General features: G+C 38.2%; 2 protein-coding genes across 3 annotated transcripts; one reads left to right on the top strand and one right to left on the bottom strand.

Moving 5' to 3' along the window:
- Nucleotides 1-1660: 1660 nt before the first annotated feature.
- On the bottom strand, nt 1661-8762 carry nsl1 (NSL1 component of MIS12 kinetochore complex). The gene is made up of 6 exons (XM_041805764.1): nt 8368-8762; nt 5522-5594; nt 5268-5398; nt 4932-4986; nt 4060-4127; nt 1661-2278 (listed from the first exon to the last, which is right to left on the bottom strand). Exons 1-6 carry the CDS (start codon nt 8737-8739, stop codon nt 2039-2041), a joined length of 939 nt encoding a protein of 312 aa, XP_041661698.1. The 5' UTR covers nt 8740-8762; the 3' UTR covers nt 1661-2038.
- A 70-nt stretch (nt 8763-8832) lies between these two features.
- Nucleotides 8833-18745, top strand: tatdn3 (TatD DNase domain containing 3). 2 transcript variants are annotated; one of them, XM_041805718.1, is made up of 10 exons: nt 8833-8985; nt 11817-11849; nt 11996-12069; nt 13612-13696; nt 14256-14318; nt 16252-16361; nt 16543-16598; nt 17508-17620; nt 17703-17783; nt 17880-18745. In XM_041805718.1, the coding sequence occupies exons 1-10, from the start codon at nt 8929-8931 to the stop codon at nt 18024-18026; spliced, it is 819 nt and encodes a 272-aa protein (XP_041661652.1). In that variant the 5' UTR covers nt 8833-8928; the 3' UTR covers nt 18027-18745. The 2 variants fall into 2 exon arrangements, with proteins under 2 accessions (XP_041661652.1, XP_041661653.1); XM_041805719.1 differs by lacking the exon at nt 17703-17783.
- Nucleotides 18746-20012: the final 1267 nt, after the last annotated feature.

Raw genomic sequence — 20012 nt, 5'->3', positions numbered from 1 at the left:
TTTATCTGTTACATTTCCATTGCTGATATCCACATCACACACCTGCAAACTACGGGGTTTAGAGTGAGGTTTCGGGAGTGGGAGAGAGGGAGGAGCTGGACGGGGGTGAGTGAGAGAGAGAGAAAGCAACGGGCGCTGATCTGAATCATCTATCACCCATCTGTTATACTTCCATGGTTTATATCCACATAATAAATGAGCAAACTTTGGTGTTTAAAGTGAGGTTTCAGGGCGAGAGGGAGGGAGGAGGGGTCCGGTGAGGGTGAGCAAGCGAGGAGGAAGCAGTGGACACTGTTTTGAATCATCACTCACCCATTTAAATGACTTGGACTGATGCCAAATTTCGCATAAAATCGAGCCTGTTCCGACGAGAAATGACGGACGAAAATTTCAGCGTCAGTGTGCAACCTTGATTAGATCAACATGAGCTCGATTTTCTTTTTTAAAGTGCGAAAAAATTCGGACGAAATAATCGGACCCAGTGTGCAAAGGACATAATGTGTGACCATTATTATTAACCCCATTATTTCAGATGAACCCTAGTGGAGCAAAAAGGACTTGGGAACAGAAGATCAAATATAAAAACATAGCGGCGGGTCACAAGGCTTTATTTCTCCAGTCTCTGCTGTATGGATGAAATCACTGGAATTTATCATCATCTATCCTTAAAGATTCTTTCTCTCCTAAGCACTCTTCTCTTTTTCCGTGCACCAACCAGGATCTTCTAAGAATGGGCAGGCCATTTTCCAAGAGAACTGATTGGTCAGGAGGCGGTGCTTTTATACTGGCTGATCTCTTATCCAGAACATAACCTGCTCCGGAGAAGGTTAGCCGTACAGCATAAGTTTCCATGGTGATTTATCCCGGTAAGAAGTGAACCAGCTTCGTCGTACAGAAAATCCAGGGTTAATCCTGAAGTTATCTCGATAAGAGAAAATCCAGCTTCGTCGTACAGGCCTCTGGTCTCCACCGGTATCGATGGAAAATCCAGAGTCCGGCCAGTCCGAGGCCAAGACAAGACCAAGACCATTATGAAGTACTAAGACACCAGGTCCAGGATCCTGTTTTTATGTGTAAATCCAGGTCCCAGAGTCTGAAGGAGGATCATAGAGGTCCAGAATCATTCAGGTCTTGTAGTCCAGTGCTTCCAGTCTCCACAGTCAGTGTTTGGAGTACCTGTTGGTCCACTGGTCTTTATCAAGTCCAGAGTCTGCGCTGCCAGCCGTCTACCAGGAGATTTTAGAGCCCTTCATGCTTCCATCTGCTGAATAGCTTTGTGGAGATCCTGATTTCCTTTCCATCATCCCACAGTGAAACCAGAACTACCAGAAACTGGTTTACCAACCCTGGCTGAAGACTGCTATCAGAGCAACCTGGGCTTCATATCCCCCCAGCAGGACCACGGACTGATCAGCTCCATGACACCAGCAGAGATGCAGGAATTCATGAAGGAGTCCAGACCAAGAACTGAGGAATAAATGAGGAGGATTTAAGAGAGGGTCATCATCCATAATCCTCATGTATACGTTTATGAGTCGGCCCTTCATTCTGTGTCCTATCAAAAATGATTAAGGCCTTTATTCCAAAGATAAAAATTAAACAAGATCCATCTCTAAGGATGGGACCATAAAAACATAAAGAGACAGAGGCTGGGCTCAAATAAAAGGAACAGCTGGTTTATGTTTCAGAGAACAGAATAATGTTAGCCTTTTATGCATTCTGTTTGTGTTAGTAAATAAGACACATAACCTTTACTTGGAAAAAACAATGACATTTACACTATTTCTGACATGAGTAATCCAAACAGCCATGTTTGAGATCTTTTCCTTTTTTAAAGAGCTGATAAAACTGTCAGCCAAAGACAGGTGTAGAAACAGAAGCTGTGCTACAAGACAGGACAGCTGGTTTCTGTTTGAGATTAACAGTCATATTTTTAGCATTTTTACTTTAATTAAAGCTTTTATAAAGCCTGTGAGACAAAATAAAGACAGCAGTCCCTCCCCCTGGTTCTGTGATAGTATAACACCAGCATCAATCATCACTCCATCGTATCCTCTGGTGCCAGTTTCTCCGTGAGGGGAACATAACAGTTAGCCTCTACTGCTTCCTCTACGGTTCTCTTGATTGGCTGTCTGCTCCTCATTGCTCCATTCAAAGGAAGCTGGGTGGCATCTGACTGTCCGAACACTTCTCTGTGAATCTCCATGGTAGTGTGGCTGGGCTGCATGTTGAGGATCTCACAGAGTCCTTCAGCTTGTTTCTGCAGAGTGTTGATGGACTGCAGAGAGAAACACTGAGTCAGTAGAACAGCTGATATATATATACACCTGAAACAGCTGATGTAAACACCTGAAACAGCTGATATAAACAACTGAAACAGCTGATAGAAACAGCTGATATATACACCTAAAAGAGCTGATACATAAACCTGAAACAGCTGATACATAAACACCTGAAATAGCTGATATATAAACACCTGAAACAGCTGATATAAACACCTTAAACAGCTGAAATATAAACACCTGAAACAGCTGATATATAAACACCCTAAACAGCTGACATATAAACACCTGAAACAGCTGATATATAAACACCTGAAAAAGCTGAGATATAAACACCTGAAACAGCTGATATATAAGCCTGAAACAGCTGATATATAAACACCTGAAACAGCTGATATATAAACACCTGAAACAGCTGATATATAAACACCTGAAACAGCTGATATATATATATATATATATATAAAAACCTGAAACAGCTGATATATAAACCTGAAACAGCAGATATATAAACACCTGAAACAGCTGATATATAAACATCTGAAACAGCTGATATATAAACCTGAAACAGCTGAGATATACACCTGAAACAGCTGATATATACACCTGAAACAGCTGATATATAAACACCTGAAACAGCTGATATATACACCTGAAACAGCTGATATATAAGCCTGAAACAGCTGATACATAAACCTGAAACAGCTGATACATAAACCTGAAACAGCTGATATATACACCTGAAACAGTTGATATATAAACACCTGAAACAGCTGATATATACACCTGAAACAGCTGATATATAAGCCTGAAACAGCTGATACATAAACCTGAAACAGCTGATATATACACCTGAAACAGCTGATATATAAGCCTGAAACAGCTGATATATAAGCCTGAAACAGCTGATATATATACACCTGAAACAGTTGATATATAAACACCTGAAACAGCTGATATATACACCTGAAACAGCTGATATATAAGCCTGAAACAGCTGATACATAAACCTGAAACAGCTGATATATACACCTGAAACAGCTGATATATAAGCCTGAAACAGCTGATATATAAGCCTGAAACAGCTGATATATACAGCTGAAACAGCTGATATATAAACACCTGAAACAGCTGATATATAAACACCTGAAACAGCTGATATATATACACCTGAAACAGTTGATATATAAACACCTGAAACAGCTGATATATATACACCTGAAACAGTTGATATATAAACACCTGAAACAGCTGATATATAAGCCTGAAACAGCTGATACATAAACCTGAAACAGCTGATATATACAGCTGAAACAGCTGATATATAAACACCTGAAACAGCTGATATATATACACCTGAAACAGTTGATATATAAACACCTGAAACAGCTGATATATACAGCTGAAACAGCTGATATATAAACACCTGAAACAGCTGATATATATACACCTGAAACAGTTGATATATAAACACCTGAAACAGCTGATATATACACCTGAAACAGCTGATATATAAGCCTGAAACAGCTGATACATAAACCTGAAACAGCTGATATATACAGCTGAAACAGTTGATATATAAACACCTGAAACAGCTGATATATATACACCTGAAACAGCTGATATATAAGCCTGAAACAGCTGATATATATACACCTGAAACAGTTGATATATAAACACCTGAAACAGCTGATATATAAGCCTGAAACAGCTGATATATAAACACCTGAAACAGCTGATATATTAAAAAAAGATAATGTAAAGGTAAGTGAGGTACCTTTATGACCTGGATAGCTTCTTTCACCATCACTGGAGCAGACGATGACAAATCAGTCATGATGTTCTCTGGACAAAATAAGAAATACATTATAACAACAGTCCTCTGATTCTGAAACGTCTCCAGGACATCCTCCAGGAAATTTAGAACACACAACAACGAATTCCCTGAATTCTGAAGGATATTTATGCAATCATTTACTGAGCAAGATGATTATAAGCATGTTAAGTTGGCTAGAGAAACAAAGAAAGTATCAATCCATCTATTCATCCATCCATCAGTACACTACAAAGCTAGACTGACCAGCCACTTTGATATAGAGGTTAGATTTTCTGCCATGGCCTTCACCGCCATGTTTCCTTGTTGACCCACAGCATAAATAATGATCCTCACTGCTCTGGTTATCTGGTCACATTTCAAGTCATAAAAATCGTTTTTCAGCCTGAGCATATGATGAAACCGTTTAGTGAAGGATGTGTGAGAAGGAGGGAGTGAGGGGTCTTATCATAAACAGGTAGAGGAAAACGTGATCAGTGATGCCTGCACGTCTGCTCCTCATCCTCACTGCTCTAATTATCAAACAATAATATTACATGCCACTTCTATGATGAAAGATTCTTGGTCTCACATCAGAACCGTTGTCTTTCAAACTATAAAAGCTTAATAATGGGAGAAAAGGTCTGCTTAAAATCTGGCTTGGGTTTGTAAATACAGTTAGTGGGATGAGCTGGATTAATGGAGACAAGCTAGAATCTTTTTATATGAAAACACTAAATATGTGCAGTAAAATATCAGCCAATATTACTCATGGATCTTTGGTATAACAGCAAAAAATAATGTGAAGCTGCATCCCAAGTATTAACCGTAATTACCTCTTTCAGGATCTTTGACAACTTCCTGAGGTTTGACCGTCTGCTCATACAGCCCCTGAAAAAAAAAACAGAAGACACATGACCTCTGGATTCTGCAGAGTTCATTTACATTCAGCTGTTTAAAATATTTTCTCATTATAGAGATAGTAGACAGAGTCAGACACTGGGGACAGAGAGAGTGGGAAAGGAGTCATTATTCAGATTTAAACCCACAGAGCCAACCCTCAAAGACAACGGCTCACATGATCCAGAAGGACTAACAGGCCACTCCATCAAATACCTCCTAATCTTTTCAAAATAAGACAAAAATAAAAACAGAGCTGCTGTGACACCCACCATCAGTTTCCGCTCAGCCCTCTGGGAATGAAGAACATGGTGCAGGATCTTTCTTGGATAGGTACGGCGCCTCCTGGTGGTCTCAACGATGGTGTCATCTAGCAGACTCTCCATGTCCATAGCCTCACTTTCTGAATTTAAACAAACACTTCAGTTCATGAAAGAGATTACGTTTTAAAAACAGGTCTACATCACACCTTTATTCTCAGTCAAAATTAAGTATAAATGTATTTTTTAAGTTTATATTGATTCACCTTCATCATCAGGTGCTTCCTCCCAAGGTTTCCCGTTCACCAACACATTCTCCTGAACAGCTGCCTCAAAGTTCTGTAGATACAAACAGCTGTCAACGCTTAGATTCAGTCCTAGTACCCCTGACCTGGGTCTTAATCCAGCTCACAATGCTGGTATGAGCTGTAGACTACAGGTCTACAGTCCAGACCTGCTCTGTGTGATAAACATAATTCAGCCCCATAACAACAAAACTGACTTGGCTTAAAGGTGGACTTATAAAACAACAAGACATGTAAGACTATGAAACTAGACCTTGACATAAAAATGAGAATAATAGACAGTAGTACATATGAGACCGTATTTATTTACCTGGTTAGTTAGTCAGTACCAGGACCAGGACCAGGACCCAGCAGTGATCCCAGTGTTATAATTCATGTCAGTAAGGCACCATTGAGCTCCCAGTGAGTGAACTACTGCACTAAGATTTGAGGACTATCTAAAGAAATATTTGAGTATATTTTGGATTTATTTAATTTAATTTGTTTGGCTTTTGGAAAGGAAATTTTCCAAGAAATCCCTGTTCAACAACAAGGCTGATGTATTAACATATTAGACAGTACGTATCCCAAATAAGTGGAAAAAACAAAAAATGCTCTCCTAACAAAGGCTCGGGTCTCAAGAGGATATATGGTACTGTAAAACTCACTGTATTGCAAAATGTTTAAAATCGCAATAATATCAAATCATGACCCAAGTATTTCGAGGGGTCACTAGTGATCCCCACCCCTAGTCACTACAACGTATAATATTAGAGTTATTGAAGGTTTTTCGTTTCCGGTGTGGTCATTTGTAGACAGTCCCTGCTCTTCCGATCCTCAGCCAGTTGCACATAGAGAACAATGAAATCTGTCAAACCCAGAAGAAGGTTCGATATGAGAAAAACCATCTTGTAGCTCGCAGTCCACTGTACAGTGATTTAAAACAGGTGAGGGTTTTATAAATGTGATGATCCTCTGATAAGTTATTAAACAGAAAGGCCGAATATGTGAATATCTGATTTACCAAAGTTAAACGTTGATGTTTATAGAAATAAAGATAAGTAAAAATAAGACGTGGCTTAAATACAAAATTATAAAATAAAAAGACTATTTCAATAATGGATAAAACAGTAAACAGTCAGACTGACCATCAGGAGTTCCTCTATTATTTATAAATAATAGATAAAACAGTAAACAGTCAGACCGACCATCAGGAGTTCTGTGATTATTTATAAATAATAGATAAAACAGTAAACAGTCAGACTGACCATCAGGAGTTCTTCTATTATTTATAAATAATAGATAAAACAGTAAACAGTCAGACTGACCATCAGGAGTTCTGTGATTATTTATAAATAATAGATAAAACAGTAAACAGTCAGACTGACCATCAGGAGTTCTTCTATTATTTATAAATAATAGATAAAACAGTAAACAGTCAGACTGACCATCAGGAGTTCTTCTATTATTTATAAATAATAGATAAAACAGTAAACAGTCAGACTGACCATCAGGAGTTCTTCTATTATTTATAAATAATAGATAAAACAGTAAACAGTCAGACTGACCATCAGGAGTTCCTCTATTATTTATAAATAATAGATAAAACAGTAAACAGTCAGACTGACCATCAGGAGTTCTTCTATTATTTATAAATAATAGATAAAACAGTAAACAGTCAGACTGACCATCAGGAGTTCTTCTATTATTTATAAATAATAGATAAAACAGTAAACAGTCAGACTGACCATCAGGAGTTCTTCTATTATTTATAAATAATAGATAAAACAGTAAACAGTCAGACTGACCATCAGGAGTTCTGTGATTATTTATAAATAATAGATAAAACAGTAAACAGTCAGACTGACCATCAGGAGTTCTGTGATTATTTATAAATAATAGATAAAACAGTAAACAGTCAGACTGACCATCAGGAGTTCTTCTATTATTTATAAATAATAGATAAAACAGTAAACAGTCAGACTGACCATCAGGAGTTCTTCTATTATTTATAAATAATAGATAAAACAGTAAACAGTCAGACTGACCATCAGGAGTTCTTCTATTATTTATAAATAATAGATAAAACAGTAAACAGTCAGACTGACCATCAGGAGTTCTTCTATTATTTATAAATAATAGATAAAACAGTAAACAGTCAGACTGACCATCAGGAGTTCTTCTATTATTTATAAATAATAGATAAAACAGTAAACAGTCAGACTGACCATCAGGAGTTCTGTGATTATTTATAAATAATAGATAAAACAGTAAACAGTCAGACTGACCATCAGGAGTTCTTCTATTATTTATAAATAATAGATAAAACAGTAAACAGTCAGACTGACCATCAGGAGTTCTTCTATTATTTATAAATAATAGATAAAACAGTAAACAGTCAGACTGACCATCAGGAGTTCTTCTATTATTTATAAATAATAGATAAAACAGTAAACAGTCAGACTGACCATCAGGAGTTCTGTGATTATTTATAAATAATAGATAAAACAGTAAACAGTCAGACTGACCATCAGGAGTTCTGTGATTATTTATAAATAATAGATAAAACAGTAAACAGTCAGACTGACCATCAGGAGTTCTTCTATTATTTATAAATAATAGATAAAACAGTAAACAGTCAGACTGACCATCAGGAGTTCCTCTATTATTTATAAATAATAGATAAAACAGTAAACAGTCAGACTGACCATCAGGAGTTCTTCTATTATTTATAAATAATAGATAAAACAGTAAACAGTCAGACTGACCATCAGGAGTTCTTCTATTATTTATAAATAATAGATAAAACAGTAAACAGTCAGACTGACCATCAGGAGTTCTGTGATTATTTCTCTCTTCGTCTCCTCTTCCAGGTTCTTCTGTCCTTCCAGAGCTTTCTTCAGTATTTCTTTATATTTATTGATCTGATCGGTCACTGTGGTTTTGGACTGAACCCTGACCCTGTAGTCCTCTTCTCCCTCTGACGGGGTTTTTCTGGAATCTTCTTCGTCATCTAGTTTAGATATTTTCCTGTAATTCCCGCCATTTTCTTTGTCTTTGTCTTCTTCTTGTGTTTTTTTCTCTTCCCCTCTAGTCTGTATTTCTTTCTCACTATTTTCTCCGTCTTCTTCCATAATTTCTTCATATTTTTCGGTATTTTCGTCGCTGTTTGGAGTTGCCTTTTTCTCCACAGTCTCCATTTTTGCCGCCAACTTTGTTTATAAAAAACCGGAACATCCTGGTCCGACCCCGAATGCTTTACCCCGGAACAGTCAGCCAGTGTGTTGGAAGAGTTCCGCTCTGGCGCTAGCGATGATTGTAAAGACAAAAAGTCATATATTTGAGTTTTTAGATTTAGTTTGAGTTTTAGCTCTGATTAGAAGCTTTAAATGGAGTTTGGCTTCGTTGACTGCCATTGCCACATATCAGCCCGTGAGTTTGAAGAGGTAGGAACTAAATTATTCGGACAACTTAAACCAAACTGCTCTCCACTAAGGCTATTTGTTTTAGATAGACATATACTCTATTATTCTTGAGGGAAATTTAAGTTTGGAGTGTTTTAGTGCTAATAAAGTCTGTAAAGGTTCCCCTTAACTCTCCTTTACAGTTTTATTCACAAGGCTTTAGCCTATTAATAACTGTATCTGTCTGATCTCTGTTTAAATCATCTTTATTAGAGTCATGGTTATCACAGATAATTCCCTTAGTATTTACACTATTATTCATCCTGTAAATTAGAGAGACACTGAAATGTTATTTCTGATTAATAAGGAACCAGATGAGGGAAAAGTCCCCGACTATAACACTCCAGTAAAAGCTCAGTTATCCTGGTTCAAATTAATGTCAGTTAGAGTAAAAGTACTGGTCTATAAATCTACTCTACAAAAAAAGGGTTTAATTTTAAAATACTTTGAGTCCTGAGTATCTATACTGAGGAGTCATACAGTAAAATAATCTTCCTTTATTGATCAGAACAATGAGAACAGATCTCCAAGGTTATCCTGGTAAAACCTCTATAATAAAGTCATCTACACAGAAACACTGACAGTGTTCATTAAACATATATGAATCTTATTTTAGGACTTTAAACATGCCTATATCAGCCCACACTGTAAGTTAAACTAACTAAAACTAAATAAGAGCCATCCATTGTGTTTTACAGTATTATAAAAGGCCAAAATGCTCTTAATACAATGTATGATAGATAAGTAAAATTGTAAACATACTGGCAATCTAATGGACTGTAATTTAATTTCTTTTTTTATCTTTCATTTTCAATTCAGGTCCATACGTAGCAGGCCTTTCACAGCATGCATTTTCTGAGATATATATATATTTACAGTGCTTAACAAATGTATTAGACCATCTGTCATATCTGTCTCAGAGACCATCCAGCATCATGAAGTGCTTTAATGCGGACTCTTTCATTTTCAGTCAGCTCTCCACGTTTTACCATTTTGAACAGGAATGAGGAATTTCAAACTGAATTCACCCAAATTTGAGCCAGCTCACTGGGCTTCTCTGAGAAGTCAGAAATTAATCAAGCATAACATTCAACCACTAAAACTCATTTTTCTGTTCAGGAATGCAAGTAAATAACTATAATCTGACATATTAATCAAGAAATATTAATGTGCTTTACTATTTTTTCAGTTTTTTTGTAAATCAGTAAATTTGAAAATTCATGGATAACAATAATAATTCTATTTTAGCATTAAAAATATCATTTGGGTTAAAGAGCTTCTACATATTGGTGTATTAACCATTGCAGAAACATCCAAAATGATTTTGGTAATTACCAATGCTGTTACTTTAGGGCAGCTGTGGCATAAACCTTACTTTGGTTAGGGTTAGGGTGGTCTAATAAATTTGTTAAGCTCTGTATATTAGGGCTGAACGATTTGGGAAAATAATCTAATTGCGATATTTTTTCCCAATATTGCAATTGTGATTTGATGTGTGATTATTTCTTAAATTCCTCATCTTATGTATTTTCCAACAAAGACAAGCAATAAATTATTCTATATTGTAACCAATACAATATTAGTCTAAATAAGGGCTTAAGTAGTTTGGAAAAAAACGATGTAACCGTGATGATTTTGACTCGTATTGCAAATTGGATATGAACTGTTGCATTGAAGGGAATGATCATTTTTTATGCCATTCTCATATATAATAAGAAAAACTACAAAAATTAAGTATGACATGTAATGCATAATATCTCTGCTGCACAAAAAAGTTTTTAAGTGGTATTTTGACACAGATTTAAGGTTTAAGAAATATTACAACTTGTGCAATTTGAAAATTGCAGCAGGCCATATTGCAATTTAATCTAATTTTTGATTTTTGCCCAGCCCTAATATATATATATATATATATATATATATATATATATATATATATATATATATATATATATATGGGGCTCTTGATTTGACATAAAGGCTTTTATTTTGAAATGGTAAGAAAAAAAGTCTACATGGACATCCAAACCTAGGTGGGCAGGTGCTGAGCTGAAAAAGAGGCTGACATGGAACAGAAAGACGTCTGCCACACTGCAGGGCTCCAAAAATATAATTATTTATTGCACCAACATGACATTTAGAGCAGAGTAGCTCTTCATCAGACTCTGAGTCTTTCTGTTCAATTTTATTTTGAAATGCTCACCTTTCCCAACTGTCACATAACTTTGTTTTCCATTTAATTCCATTAAATGAAGCTAGAAAAATAATAAGAATTTTTTAAAAATAACAGTTGGACCCCATTTTTTAAAATGTTGTTATTCATTTTTCCGTTTTTTGACCAAAATATAAAAAAAATGAAAAATGCAACGTTTTTCATTTTTTCTGATTTTGGTCAAAAACCGGGAAACGGAATAACAAGAGTTTCTCCCGTTTTTTCAGTCTGGTTTCAACCAGGAAATGGATCTGCCAGAAAGTTCACTGACCATATTTGTTATATTACTGGAGGCCGTTGCATGTGAGGAACGGGCTGAGATTCCTCAGAACGCCATGCCTCTCTATCCAGCAGGTCATAGAAGCTACAGAGTGTTCCACTAAGGACTAAAGACGCTGACATGAAGGGGTTGAACAATTTTGAGACTCATTTTCAGTTGAATTTGGGGAAACCAAATTTAATGTGTTGAGCTATCGTTGATTGCAACTCTATACTCCACATTTGAAACACACGCTCTGATGTCATTTTAGTGCAGTGCCCATCTTCAGTTGTCTTAAATATTTCTGCTTTAACACCACAAACTGTCTGTTTTTGTGTGAAGGATCTGGCTGCTGTGATTCAGAGGACCAAAGAGGTCAGTTATCGTTTGTATTTAACATCCATGAACGTCATCAGAGCTGTTTAAACTGCTACTGAAAGGACCTTTACTCATTTAGTTTCAGACTGAAAAAAGAAAAGGTTGCAGAGGAATGTTTCATTTCTGTGCCTTGGTGTTTTCAGGCTGGGATAAAGACTCTGGTGTCAGTGACAGAAGAACCTGGAGAGTTTGAGAGAGTTCTCCAGCTGCAGGACCGGTCTGTAACGCCATCCTCCCTTCCTTACTTCTCTAAATATCTCTGAGATCATGCTCTTAGTTTCAGTGGTGTTGAGAATGCAAACAACATGTATATATATATAATGGAACTGTATTTGAGGATTTGCTTACATTTATAAGTTAGCTCTACTGTATGTACATGATGTTTGTCTCATAAACTTTATTATAAACTTCTCAGCATTAAGACTCTGGGCAGTAGAAATTTATGGTGTCTAATTAAGATTATAAAAAATACATGAAACTTTTATCACTGCTGACTTGGCACAGACTTGATTCTAGAGACATTTCTGTCTGCTGGAGGGACGATCGCTGGTAGAATGAGGACTAAAAGAATAAATTCGAAAATGTTTCACAGTTTAACCTTTAACTGCAGTCCTGTGAAAACTCCTCTTCCTGATGTCTGTTTTTTTTTTTTTTTTACATATTTGTGACACGTAAATGTTTCAGATCATCAAACTAATTTTAATATCAGACAAAGATAACCTGTGTGAATATGAAAGTCAGTTTTCAATGATGATTTCATTTATTAAGGACAAAAGCCATCCAGACCTGGTCCTGTGTGAAAAAGTCATTTCCCCCTAAACCTAATAACTGGTTGGTTCATCCTTGGCAGCAACAACTGAAATGCTGAGTTAGTTTGACTCCAGATGTAACAGGAAGTTCCTCTTCTGGCTGTTCAGTCCTCAGAATATTTCCCAGAAGTCTTGGGGATCATCAGGATGTTTTCTGTCAAATGTGAGACGAGGCTTTGTGGTTTTTTTGGTCAGCAGTGGTTCTGGTCTTGGAAGTCTCCCATGATGCCATTGTTGCCCAGTCTTTTTCTGATTGGTGAGTCATGACCTCTGACCTTAACTGAGTCAGTGAGGCCTGCAGGTCTTTAGATGTGGTTCTGGGTTCCCTCTGGGACCTCCTGGATGAGTTGTCCATGTTCTCTTGGAGTCGTGTTGGCAGGCCGGCCTCTCCTGGGAAGGTTCACCACTGTTCACAGTTTTCTCCAGTTGTGGGTAATGGCTTTCAGAGTCCCAAAGTCTTAGAAATGTCTCTGTAACCCTTTCAGACTGATAGATGTCAGAGACTTTGCTTTTCATCTGTTCTTCTTTAGATGGTTCCATGATGAGTTGGAGATCTTTTACTTCACTGTCAGACCGGTTCTAGTTAAGGGGTTCTGGATCCAGCAGGTCTGCCAGTGATCAGGTCTGGGTGTGGATAGTCAAACTGGACTCAGCTTTATAAAAAATGTGGTTAATCAGATTTCATTCATGATTTAAGAGGGACCAGGTAGGTTTGGATGGCTTTTCACTTAATGAATGAAATCATCATTAAAACTAACTTTTGTATAAACTCAGGTTATCTTTGTCTGATACTAACAGTAGTTTGATGATCAGCTCTGTAGATGTGTCAGACCACTCTAGTAAAAATTAACTGTATTTACAGTAGAAGTGTAAGCTTGATGTGAAGGATCCTAATGTCTCACAGCTAGACCTCCACTATTTATTATTCATGGTGGATCTTTTCCCCTCAGTTATTCTGATCTGGTGGCTCCATGTTTTGGTGTCCATCCTCTGCAGGTCGACGGGGGCTCTGAGCAGCGCAGTGTAAAACCTCAGGTAAGAAAACAGTCTTCTCCTCATCCTTCTGTGTGCTGTTTAACTTCAGTTATTGTGGGGTAACTTCATCCAGTCTGCTCTGTGGGCTCCCAGCTTTAAAAAACAGGAATGGCGGGCATCAGGAAGGATGTGTGAGGCCTCAGAGTAGAAGGTCTACTCGTGTTTCCATAGAGCTGTTATTGAACACAGACGCCAAACTCAGGTTTCCTGCACATCCTTGAAAAGTCTTAAAATGCACATTTAAAATTTAAGGCCTTAAAAAGTCTGTTTTTTATCAGTGAGAGGTCTTAAAGTTTATCAGGCACTTTTAAGTGAGATCCACCATCATAGGTCTTCCTACTGCTGCAAAGGTGACAGTCTGGTCTACCTGTGTGTTTAGACGGGTTTGTCTTCTATTTAGAAATGAAATACAGTTGTTGTTATTCTTCTCTAGAACCTTGTCACAGAGCAGTGATGGTAGATTCAGACAGTTCCAGGATCATGTGTCTGTAATCTGCTTTAAATTTCCCTCAGGATTAATAAGATACCTGTCTAATCTAAGGAACATGTCTTTCACCAGGACCTGGATGCTGCTCTACCACTCTTCTACCAACACAGAGAACGGCTCACTGCTATTGGAGAGGTAGGGCACTCACCCATATCCACCAGCTAGACCTGTTCTCTTTGGACACACTCTTTATGACACACTGATCATATTAATAACATAAACCTGTCTCACATCAGGTAAAGTAATGGTAGAAATCTCTCCTATTACAGAACTTGGTGCTTGCTTTTTACTTGGTTTTTTTCTTATTTCCTGATTATTTTCATATGAGTCTGCTGTTGTATTACCTTACATACACTGTCTGGCCGAAAAAGTCGCCACCTGGATTTAACTGAGCAAATAGGTACAAGCTTCCTACTGGATAATTACTGCATGGGCGATTATCTTTCAGCTGGCAACAAGTTATTTAACCCCAGCTGATGCAATGAGTAACTTCTCATTTCTTAAACAATGGATTTTTTCTTCCCTAATGGCAGATTCATCGGGCTCAAATAGTGAAAGAGTCGTTCAGGGAGCATGAGACATCATTTTCACACATGGATTGGCCACCACAGAGTCCAGACCTTAACCCCATTGAGAATCTTTGGGATGTGCTGGAGAAGGCTTTGCACAGTGGTCAGACTCTCCCATCATCAATATTAAAATTAATGCAACACTGGATGGAAATAAATCTTGTGACATTGCAGAAGCTTATCGAAACAATGCCACAGCGAATGCGTGTTGTAATCAAAGCTAAAGGCGGCCCAATGAAATATTAGAGTGTGTGACCTTTTTTGGTGGCGACTTTTTTTGGCCAGGCAGTGTATAACAATACTTTGAAGTACAACTAAAACTGACTGGACAAAAAAATGCCAAACTCCATATGTCCTGAAAATTTAAGGAATTTTCAGGGAGATTTCAGGGAATTTATTTGGATGTCATTTCTGTCATTTTTTTTAAATTCTGGTAATGTGATGAGAAATTTATTTTGTTTCATTGAAATTTTTGGGAATTCACATTGATATAAGTTGCCGTTTACCATTAAATGCCACTTTTTTCCTAAATTTGTGCAACTCTTTGCTGCTTTTTGCCCATTTTAGTCACTTTCCACTCATTTTTTGACATGTTTTTATCACTTTTTGACCATTTTTTGCTGCCGGTAGCTCATTTTTTGTTACTTCTCACCCAAATTTTGCCACTTTCTGCCCCATTTTTGTCACTTTTTGCTCAGTATTTGACTTTTTTGACCATTTTGCCCCCTTTAACTTATTTGAATTGCCACTGTAACACATTTTTGCCTCTTAGATTGTGGCTCAGAGGTATTTTTCAATAGTTTGTCTCTTTGGTTGAGCAGCTTGAGTAACGCTGCTCTATCTCTATATAGAAATATATATATGATATATAATATATGTAAATTCCCAGGCCTTTTACCTTAATCTGAACGTCAGTCTATTCTTTAACTCCATAACTAAAAGCCTCAGAAGACTGAATGTGTTCATCTTCAGCCTCTGAGGCTATCACCAGTCCTCACAAAGAAACAGAGCTAAACCACATCGGACTTAAATCCTGACTGATATGCTGAGTTAAATCAGATTAAACCAGTTAAAAATCCCTGTTCTCCTCCTAATCCTCCTTGTAGGGGAAGTTAATGAGCCCCGTCAGCTCATTCAGCTGTGTTCTCCTATAGAAGAGCGTAGTTTTAGGAATGTTCCAGGCCCCACAGAGCTGAGTCAACAGTCCCACGCTCCACTTCCCATTTCAGCTCTGTTATTGATGTGGATCAGGTTCTTCTGTAGACATCCAGCTCCTCTTTCCCACGGACATTTCTACCTACAGAAGGTTTAAAGGTCTCAGAGTTAGACTCTGGTGAAACAGCGTGAGGACTGACCAGGACTAAAGCACTGCTGTCACTGATGTATGCTGGTAATAATCTGACTCTCTTCAGGCTGTAGTATCTCCTGAGGACCGTTTAAAGACTGCAGGTCCACTCAGGATACTCCAAAATAACCCCGTTCTGTTTCTGCTGGTCCAGATTGGTTTGGACTTCACACCATGGTGCGCTCCCTCTCAGCAGGATAGAGACGACCAGATGAACGTTTTCATTAAACAGCTGAGCATCGCCAAGGAGCTGGACCTCCCCGTGTGAGCTGACATTCATTCTCTTTAGCCTTTTCATGAGAAATGAGAACATAAAGAACGACAGCCATGGCTGTTGTAAAACAGGCCGTCAGTTTCTATAGTTTTATTGTTTTTTCACCACAGCATCACTAAAACATGAGTTAAATGAATGAATAAACAAATCTCCTTCCTCTTTTCTGCTCAGGAATGTCCACTCTCGATCAGCTGCTAAAGTCACCGTATCAACCATGAAGGATCACGGTGGGTTTAGCGCAGTGTTACTCAACCATACTCAACCAAAGAGCCAAATTATTGAAAAAACCTTTGCAAGATCCACAGTCTAAGTGGTGAAAATTGGCAAAAACAGCTTGAAGTAGCAATAAAAATAAGTTAAACGTGGCAAAAATCGTGAAGAGGTGTGAAAATCGGGAGAAAACATGAAAAAAAGGCAAAGAAAGTCACAAAAATGGGTGAGAAGTGAAACAAGTTAAACGTGGTATAAAAATGGTCCAAAAGTGGCAAAAACAAGTGGTATTTAATGGCAAAAGGTAGCTTAGATGGGCAAAAAGTGGTGAAAAAAATGGTGAAAATGGGCAAAAATGGTCCAAAAGTGAAAAAAAACAAGGCAAGAAGTAAGAAAAGTGACTAAAATGGGCAAAAAGCAGTAAAGATTGGCAAAATAGGGCAAAAAAAGGAAACAAGTGGTATTTAATGGCAAAAGGTAGCTTAAATGGGCAAAAGGGGTTGAAAAAGGGCAAAAATTGGATAAAAGTGGCAAAAAAATGGGCAAAAAAGTAGAAACAAGTGGTATTTAATTGTAAAAGGTAGCTTAAATGGGCAAAAAGTGGCAAAAAAAAGTTATAAAAGGGCAAAAATTGGACAAAAGTGGCAAAAAAAGTGGTCAAAACAGGCAAAAAACTGGAAAAAAGGGTATTTAATTGCAAAAGGTAGCTTAAATGGGTGAAAAGTGGCATAAAAATTGTGAAAAGGGCAAAAAAGTTTCAATTTTTAAGGTTTTTTTAAGGTTCCTGGGGGAATTGTATCTAACATTAAAACATCAAAGAGCCACAAATAATCATAAAAGAGCCACAGGTTGAGTATCACTGGTTTAGCGCCTTTTTACCCACATACCTGTACATTTTAACGTCCCATCTTCTGGTTCTCCCTCAGGTATCAGGCGAGCTTTGCTCCACAACTTTGCTGGTAAACCATCCGTGGCTCTGGAGGGAGTAAAGGCCGGCTACCTGTTCTCGTTTCCCCCTGCAGTGTGCAGGAACCAACAGGTCGGTTCACCTGGATGAACACTGCTGAATGAGCTCTAACTCAGGGTTTTTACTGGTATTTCATTGAAATTCTCCTGAACAGAGGGACAAACTGATCAAGCAGATCCCACTGGAACACATCTGTCTGGAAACAGACTCTCCTGCCCTGGGGCTGGAAAAGCACGTAGGTCTCTATGTATGTGGGTTAGTCCTAATCCTGTGAGGAGGCTCTTCTTTTCTCAGATGTCTGACTCTCCTCCTGTCTGTGTCTGAATCTCAGGTGAGGAACGAGCCCTCTAACATCACTCTGTCCTGTCGGTACATCGCTGAAATCAAAGGTTTGTCCCCAGAGACTGTTCAGCTCATAACTGCTCAGAACGCCTACAGACTTTTCCCCAAGGCCAACAAGATCCACGTACAGGACTGAGGCTCCTGAGAGACAGACACGGTGGACTCCTTTGGATTCAGAAGGAAAATGGGCACATCTCACAAGATCATCAAGATGATGATAGATTTCCTCTTCTGATAAAGTCAGCTAAGGCCTGAATCTGGTCCTGACTGTGAGGTTCTAAAGATGAAGTGGCCTGCTCCAGGCCAATTTTCAGCTTTATATGTTTACATTAAAGTCCCTGTAAAGTGAAATCCAAAGTTTTTGTCTTAACTGTTGTAATGTAACTTTGGTTTCCTTGCCTCAACACCCCCCACTGTTCTCTTTCTATGAAGCCTACCCTCTCACAGACATGGGGAAACGATGGGGCTAGGAAGGTGTCGACTTTACTGCATATGTAAATACAAAGCAACAAAGGGTGGCTGGGCCAGTTTCCTGACAAGGTGTGAAGCCTAGGGCCCACCACTGAATCAAAAGGTCCTTTTGTATTTTCAATTGTGATGTCCAGACTGCCCGGAAACAAAGCCTGGTCTTGGTGAAGGTCTCCACAGCAGACAGAGGGGGCAGGAAGTATATTTTAGGGGTGTTTCCTTCTGTATAAAATGCTTAATCCTCCTCATGTTCAGGCTCTTTCTCTCTTGGACTCTCTTCTGTCTCTGGCCCTTCTGTCTTGCACTCTCTCTCTCTCTCTCTCTCTCTCTCTGTCTTTTGCTGCATACTGACTGCTGTATGTGTTGACTGACCTTGCAAGAATAAACCTTTTTGTCAGCTGGCAGACGTCTAATATTTCTTTTGTTCACCAGCAACAGAGAAAAATTGCGACAACACCGTAGACTGTAGAAAGAATCAGACAAACCCCGTGTGACGTCAGTCATCTGCTTACAATAGGCCGACTCAAACAGCTCTTGAAGCCAATCCTCGGAGGCTTCCATATTGAAATCCCAGTCTCAACCGAACTTTGGATCAACCTAATGGCCCACCCACTAGGCGCGACTTCCTGTCAGCTAGCTAGCTAGCTAGCATTCTGGCTGAAAGAAACGGAGCCTCTGCCTGTCGAGCTATCTGTCAATCAAATGAGACGCACCAATCAGCTTTCGTCCTAAATTTAATCCAAACAATCATGGTACAAGAAAATCCACCCCCCGTACAGTGGGAGCACAATCAGACACTAGCTAATGAGACAGGTTTGGTTTGTGAACCAGGCTGTACATGTTGCACCCTTCAGATGAATCCTCCAGGACACGTTTTGATTCACTTTTTGCAGCTTTTATTAACATAAACTTGCCCACAGTTCAGCACAAGCTATTGCCATTTTCAGCTCTTTTTCACAGAATCTCCGCGAGAATCACGTCTTTCCCTCTGTTTACATCTCTTAAAGGGGCAGTGTCCTTTTTCCTCCACAGACAATATATAAACATCACAATAATGCTATTTTTAGCTGTCTTTAACTTAAATATTTCTAACTAGATGTATTTCAAATGTGAATTCTCTCTTTGTCGGCAAGACTTAATACACTGACATAAAGGTAAACAAGGAATTACATCTTAGCTTTTCCAGTGCGTTACATACACCAGTTTATTTCTAGTGTCAAAACTGGACACTTGTGTGGACACTCGCGGTATAGCAATTTTTTGCACTTCTGCACTGGCTTCATTTTTAAGAGGTTGCTGCGTGGTCTGAACACTCTAAAAATGTGTGAATCTGGTTTCTGTAAACGTGAAAACTCTGAGATCTACAAGTGACTGAATTCTGGATTTAGACTGTTAGAAAGGTTTTCACCTCTTTCCTGGCTGGGTTTAATGTGGGTGGGGCCAATATGTGGACTGTTGATGTCACCAGTCCACAGTAGGGAATGGCTCCGCCCCTCTAACACTCCATTCTAAAACCACAGAGCAGTTCATCTCAGTCCAGTCTGTTGTTAGCTGATGTCTATGCCTTTATTGAAAGTTAACAGTCAGTTAACGGTAATTAATGACTTTAATTTTATAAACTTAGAGATGTTTTATTGGACTGAGATTTTATTTA

The sequence above is a fragment of the Cheilinus undulatus genome, linkage group 14 (genome assembly GCF_018320785.1).
Source record: "Cheilinus undulatus linkage group 14, ASM1832078v1, whole genome shotgun sequence".
NCBI lineage: Eukaryota > Metazoa > Chordata > Actinopteri > Labriformes > Labridae > Cheilinus > Cheilinus undulatus.
The sequence above is the reverse complement of the archived record's forward strand: the minus strand, read 5'-3'. Positions and strand labels throughout refer to the sequence as shown.

Coding starts and splice junctions, on each gene's coding strand:
- nsl1 (XM_041805764.1), bottom strand. CDS start 8,739: ATGGAGACTGTGGAGAAAAAGGCAACTCCAAACAGCGACGAAAATACC. Junction 5,399..5,521: donor GGAAGCACCTGATGATGAAG/GTGAATCAATAT, acceptor GTTTAAATTCAG/AAAGTGAGGCTATGGACATG. Junction 4,128..4,931: donor TGTCAAAGATCCTGAAAGAG/GTAATTACGGTT, acceptor TATTTTGTCCAG/AGAACATCATGACTGATTTG.
- tatdn3 (XM_041805718.1), top strand. CDS start 8,929: ATGGAGTTTGGCTTCGTTGACTGCCATTGCCACATATCAGCCCGTGAG. Junction 11,850..11,995: donor TGATTCAGAGGACCAAAGAG/GTCAGTTATCGT, acceptor TGGTGTTTTCAG/GCTGGGATAAAGACTCTGGT. Junction 16,599..17,507: donor ATCAACCATGAAGGATCACG/GTGGGTTTAGCG, acceptor GTTCTCCCTCAG/GTATCAGGCGAGCTTTGCTC.